This window comes from Boleophthalmus pectinirostris, unplaced genomic scaffold, assembly GCF_026225935.1.
Source record: "Boleophthalmus pectinirostris isolate CB_2022bp ecotype Guang Dong unplaced genomic scaffold, ASM2622593v1 HiC_scaffold_4, whole genome shotgun sequence".
NCBI classification, from domain to species: Eukaryota; Metazoa; Chordata; class Actinopteri; order Gobiiformes; family Gobiidae; genus Boleophthalmus; species Boleophthalmus pectinirostris.
Genome location: NW_026571353.1, coordinates 18,099,358 through 18,104,249, shown reverse-complemented (window position 1 = coordinate 18,104,249; position 4,892 = coordinate 18,099,358). Strand labels below are relative to the sequence as shown.

The following is a 4,892-nucleotide window of genomic DNA, read 5'->3' as shown; positions in this document are numbered from 1 at the left end:
TATTGTGAACCAAAACAATCAAATTCTCTAGTATATTGAATGGTATATGTTTTTACAATAAAAATAAAATGGAATGAACGTTATTTTTCCTAAACAAATGTGATATGTATTCACTAAATTTGTCAATCTCTATTTCAAGAAAGGCCTAGACCCTAAACTATTTAACCTAGCCTTTTTAGAGGCCATGCTTTTGCTATGGCACATATAACTGTAACGTACTGTAAGATTATCAAAACATTAACCTATTATTTGTTTGCATGTACCTGCATATATCCTGAGGCTGATATGTGCTTAAGAAACAAAACATTTTTAAGAAGATCAGGGGGAAAAACGTCGCCCGAACAGGGACTTGAACCCTGGACCCTCAGATTAAAAGTCTGATGCTCTACCGACTGAGCTATCCGGGCGCTCATACGATAAGAAAAGCATTTGCAGTTCAAATAGTAAAGCACCGTATGACATATGACGTGAAACGTATTATTATAGTTACTAGAGGAGTAACTAATAAATGCAACCTTTTGTTGTTAACACGACAAATATATATACATAAATAAATAGAACAGGTGTAAAAATGTTACTACTGTTGGGTGTCTTCGCCATCCATAGTTTTGCAAATGGCAAAAACAAACCAGGAAGTGTTTGAACATAATTTTCTTGAGTTCTTCCCTCCTCATGCGCCAAATGCTAACGAAAGAGCTAACAGCTGAACTGCTAAACTTTAAGTAGCACATTTGTGTTGTTATGTTTAAATATAAAACCAATCAGTTTAGAGATTAGTGAATTCATGTGATGTACCAAAATGCGACTCCGAACATCTTGGCTAACTCGACCTTTAATTTACGCACGTTTTATAAACTGTTACCTGAAGCACTCAAAGAAAACTCACAGCATAATTTTCGCCTATTCTTACAGTTCACGGGGAGACAACAGACTATCCAAGGTAAAGATAAAATTGTTAAATGACAATGTAAAAACATTTTCATATTCTATCCAGTCTAATAATATGTTTTAGGTACCCCAAGTTCCCACGTGGGAACCCGTTTTGGAGGGCCAGCTGCCACCCGTAAATATGAATAAGCCTTTATATTGTTCAGCGTCTGTCCTGGTTATTGATTGTAGTGTATAATTTTTTTTTTTCAAATATAATTACAGCCTTCTACTGTCCCACTTGATCTTGTGGACAAACTGGAGAGACTGGCCTTGGTTGATTTCCGAACTAAACAGGGACTGTCCTGTTTAGAGAAAGCTATTAGATTTGCTGACCAGCTTCATGTTGTAGACACATCAGGAGTTGAGCCTATGTATTCTGTTCAGGAAGACAGGTAGGCTTGTAGAACACTGAGTATTTTCATGTTTTGCCAGAAATCTCTATCGCCTACATTAGATGTACATGTATAATTAATTAAAGTCATTATAATATTTTTAGGGTATTATTTTTGAGAAGTGATGTGGTAACAGAGGGTAACTCTGCTGACAAGCTGCTTGAGCTTTCCAAAAACACAATAGAGGAGTATTTTGTAGCACCCCCTGGTGAGTCCCAAGCCTGTAAACTTACCATATTTAAACTCAGTTTAAATTGTAATAAAATTGTGAATCAACTCAATCCTTTTATTTTATTCCTACAGGAAACATTCCTTTACCAAAAAGAGAGGAGAGGGCTGCCATTCTCAAAGACTCTGAATTCTAATTATTTATTTGTAACAAACTATACATGTGAATAAAACTGTACATTAGTTAATCTGTGCTCATGACTCATCACATTTACCATCTACACTATATTACACAAGTGCTGCTTTTGTCTGAATAAAACAAAACAATAACAGAATCACTTAGGGAGAACAGAAAGTGAAACCTATGAAGTCAGTCTCCTAAGTGGGAAAACGAATCTTACCGTGGGTGTGTCCTAACAGCTGAGCTGTGTATAAAAATTCTGAGTTCTCAGCACCCTCACACTCAGCACCCTCACCATTGAAAAGCATTTGTTAATCCTGATAGAATTATACAAGGTAAGTTTAAGAAGAGCAGATTGCATTTAATTTATTTAAGGTATAGCTATAAATATGTCTTTTGTATTTAAGCTTGTCCTGATGGATATCACGGTCAAAATGCTAAATGGGAATTCTGTCAAGCTGACGGTGAACCCCGGGGACACTGTGGCTTCCTTGAAGCGCCTCATTCAGAGACATTTGAATGTCGCCCCGCAGTGCCAGAAGCTCACCATCAGCAACGGGCAGGTCAGAATCCTCCAAGATAACTCCAGACCACTGAGTTATTATGGATTAGCGCCTGGCTCAAATGTGTCCCTTCTGGTGGTCGAACCAACAACTGTCCAAGTATTTCTGAAGAACGAAAAGGGTCTGACCAGCACCTATGACATCGACCCGGATGAGACCGTGCAAAGCTTCAAAAGTAAAGTGTTCTCCAGAGAGAAGGTCCCTGTGGACCAGCAGAGGCTCATCTACGAGGGCAAAGAAATGATGAACGGCAGACTTACAGACTACGGCGTCGAAGCACTTGGGACCATATACCTGACTCTGCGCCTGCGAGGAGGTTAAGGACTCTCCCCACTTATTTAGAATGATTTTATTTAACCTCTCATTGATAATTTATAATATTTCACTTGTTCCTGATTCATTTATTGTAGATTCATTTTGCTATATAGCTACATTTGTGACTATAATCTGTGTTTATTCTCTTTGACTAAATAAAGTTATTATATGTAAGAATTCTTTCTGTACTCATTCTGCTCACTCCCTATACATTTAAGAGCTCATCAAGTGTGTCATAAACCACTTATCACATACAAATAAACAGGGCACAGAATACAAAATTTGGCTCGGAAATTTAGTATTTTAGATATGTCTATAAGATTACATGATCTTTTGAGTGTTAGAGAAGCAAAAAGGTTCAGGTACACATTTTATTAAAATTAGAAAAGTGTGTGGTGTGGTGTTGTTGACAGTGATGGCTTCATTTCCTAACTGATGCAAGATAGGCATACCAAAAGAAGGCAATGACGTTGGCAAACAGCACCCTGAACTGAAAGCAAAGAGTAGAGTTGTTATCCAAAAATCACAACAATCACAACAATGATGGGAATATAAATGGGTCACCTGCACAGGCACAAAGTTGACGTTCACAAACTGAAAGGGAGTCCAGACTTTCCAGTTCATTTTTAAAGCAGTCCAGTAACTACTTTTCATTTTTCTCTCAAAGTCACTCCACCCTCTAGCCTAGGATATATTGTCAAAATCACACAAGACTAATTAGGTGATTACTGGATGCAATCATTGAAACTGTAAAAGAGAACCTGTGTTTTATAGTAATTTTGTTGTATTAATACCCAACTTATAACAAAATATCAGCTATCCAGTTGGACATTACTATTCAACATTAAATAATTCCTTATTATGTACCTCTAGGACAGTTATAACAAAGTAGAAGAGAAGAAGGAAGGCAGGGGCAAAAAACAGTCTATCCAAGAGCAGACGCTTGACAAGGCAGTAACGGTCAGTGGTGGGCATCCAGACCTCCATCAGCTGGTAAAAGTAATGGCTCAGAGGCCCAGTGAAGAGCAACCTAAAATGAATAAAAATAAAAATGAGTTCAGTATGAGTTTGATTCCTGAGCAGGTAAAGGTACTGTTGGTGGTTAGTTTCCATTTCCTCAGGCTGGGAGCTCTGGTTTTCCCCTATCAAACCAAAACATGCACAACAGGTTAATACAACAGTGGAGATGTCAAAATATCAAAATTTAGAGTTGTTATTATGTTAACAAACACACACACAATTTTAGCTTATTCATGAATCATGATTAATCCCATGTCCAAACAGTGAACTGTAGTTGCCCACTACAATGGATGGCAGAGGATCACTTTCCCTACATAGAAAATAAATCCTAGCTCAGTGTTAAAATAATTTTAATCATTCATTCAACAATGTTATAATGTTGTGTATTGAACAATGTGCGTGGCTCTCACCCAAATATGGCATAGCGGGCTGCCCCACCTCTGTCAATCTCTTTGGCTGCTGCTCCCTGTTTGGCCTTTTTTTTTGCCTCCAAAACTTGCGATAAAAGATTTCCTAATGCTGATAGGATGGCACTGAAATGTCACAAGATCAAAAGCAGACAAGTAAACAGCTACTACCATACACACATGCCAAATTTGTGAGGGTGAATAAATCCTAAGGGGAGGGATTATAGAGAGCCTCTGATTGGACAAGACTGGAGGAGCAGTGAGGGTCGCTGCAAACCAGATAATAAATAAAAACAGAATGTCACTGCATTTGCTTTGTACAACTTAGCGTTATTTTACTATCACTTGAGTTAAACGATGTGACGGGAAGCCTTGTGGATGTTAGATGAAGGGTGGACTAAACTTGACCCAGAGCGACGTTGCCTACCTCGTTACAGATTTTGTGAGTATGGGATACTTCTTGAGGAGCATGAGATACTGCTGAAGAAGACTGAAATGAACGGATGCATCCCGAACAGGCACACTTTGGACAGGCATTGTACACAAGCTTCAGCTATACTTACTTACTCACTGTACAAATCAAACCAAACCCATGGTGGTGTGCAACTTTTCCTGTTAGCGTCACTGTCAGATTGAGAAACCACGCCCCGATTCAACCCATGTCTTAAAGGGACATGCTTATGTTTTCAGACAAAGCACATAATTACACAAAGAAAAATTAAACTAAGTGTTCTGCAAATGTAAATCAATCAGTTGTTGTTATAGTTACCCTGTGAATACCACTGCAAGATTTTAAACAAGGTTTTAGGGGAAACACACTCTCACAAAAGTTCATATAGAAATCAGGCAATATTATTCCAAATCAAACACAGCATCTGTCCCAATAGCAGAAAGGACCAACTAGTATCACTATAAA

The 4,892-nt window shown here is 38.1% G+C and overlaps 3 protein-coding genes and 1 non-coding gene across 5 annotated transcripts; 2 read left to right on the top strand and 2 right to left on the bottom strand.

Moving 5' to 3' along the window:
- Positions 1 to 334: 334 nt before the first annotated feature.
- On the bottom strand, positions 335 to 407 carry trnak-uuu (transfer RNA lysine (anticodon UUU)). Its single transcript has one exon. It is a non-coding gene; the product is annotated as a tRNA-Lys (tRNA).
- Positions 408 to 647: 240 nt separating this feature from the next.
- gatc (glutamyl-tRNA amidotransferase subunit C) lies at positions 648 to 1,738 on the top strand. The gene is made up of 5 exons (XM_020935444.2): positions 648 to 940; positions 1,013 to 1,063; positions 1,153 to 1,322; positions 1,427 to 1,530; positions 1,626 to 1,738. The coding sequence occupies exons 1-5, from the start codon at positions 800 to 802 to the stop codon at positions 1,685 to 1,687; spliced, it is 528 nt and encodes a 175-aa protein (XP_020791103.1). The 5' UTR covers positions 648 to 799; the 3' UTR covers positions 1,688 to 1,738.
- A 121-nt stretch (positions 1,739 to 1,859) lies between these two features.
- On the top strand, positions 1,860 to 2,726 carry isg15 (ISG15 ubiquitin like modifier). Its single transcript, XM_020935445.2, has 2 exons — positions 1,860 to 2,006; positions 2,079 to 2,726. Exon 2 carries the CDS (start codon positions 2,088 to 2,090, stop codon positions 2,553 to 2,555), a length of 468 nt encoding a protein of 155 aa, XP_020791104.1. The 5' UTR covers positions 1,860 to 2,006; positions 2,079 to 2,087; the 3' UTR covers positions 2,556 to 2,726.
- Positions 2,727 to 2,906: 180 nt separating this feature from the next.
- On the bottom strand, positions 2,907 to 4,604 carry pxmp2 (peroxisomal membrane protein 2). 2 transcript variants are annotated; one of them, XM_020935442.2, is made up of 5 exons: positions 4,404 to 4,604; positions 3,980 to 4,102; positions 3,417 to 3,579; positions 3,114 to 3,233; positions 2,907 to 3,039 (listed from the first exon to the last, which is right to left on the bottom strand). In XM_020935442.2, exons 1-5 carry the CDS (start codon positions 4,511 to 4,513, stop codon positions 2,971 to 2,973), a joined length of 585 nt encoding a protein of 194 aa, XP_020791101.1. In that variant the 5' UTR covers positions 4,514 to 4,604; the 3' UTR covers positions 2,907 to 2,970. The 2 variants fall into 2 exon arrangements, with proteins under 2 accessions (XP_020791101.1, XP_055017415.1); XM_055161440.1 differs by having other exon boundaries at positions 3,417 to 3,691; positions 4,404 to 4,564.
- Positions 4,605 to 4,892: the final 288 nt, after the last annotated feature.

Coding starts and splice junctions, on each gene's coding strand:
- pxmp2 (XM_020935442.2), bottom strand. CDS start 4,513: ATGCCTGTCCAAAGTGTGCCTGTTCGGGATGCATCCGTTCATTTCAGT. Junction 3,580..3,979: donor GCCCGCTATGCCATATTTGG/GTGAGAGCCACG, acceptor TATTCATTTTAG/GTTGCTCTTCACTGGGCCTC. Junction 3,234..3,416: donor TTGTTATAACTGTCCTAGAG/GTACATAATAAG, acceptor AATATATCCTAG/GCTAGAGGGTGGAGTGACTT.
- isg15 (XM_020935445.2), top strand. CDS start 2,088: ATGGATATCACGGTCAAAATGCTAAATGGGAATTCTGTCAAGCTGACG.
- gatc (XM_020935444.2), top strand. CDS start 800: ATGCGACTCCGAACATCTTGGCTAACTCGACCTTTAATTTACGCACGT. Junction 1,064..1,152: donor TGGAGGGCCAGCTGCCACCC/GTAAATATGAAT, acceptor ATATAATTACAG/CCTTCTACTGTCCCACTTGA. Junction 1,531..1,625: donor GTATTTTGTAGCACCCCCTG/GTGAGTCCCAAG, acceptor TTATTCCTACAG/GAAACATTCCTTTACCAAAA.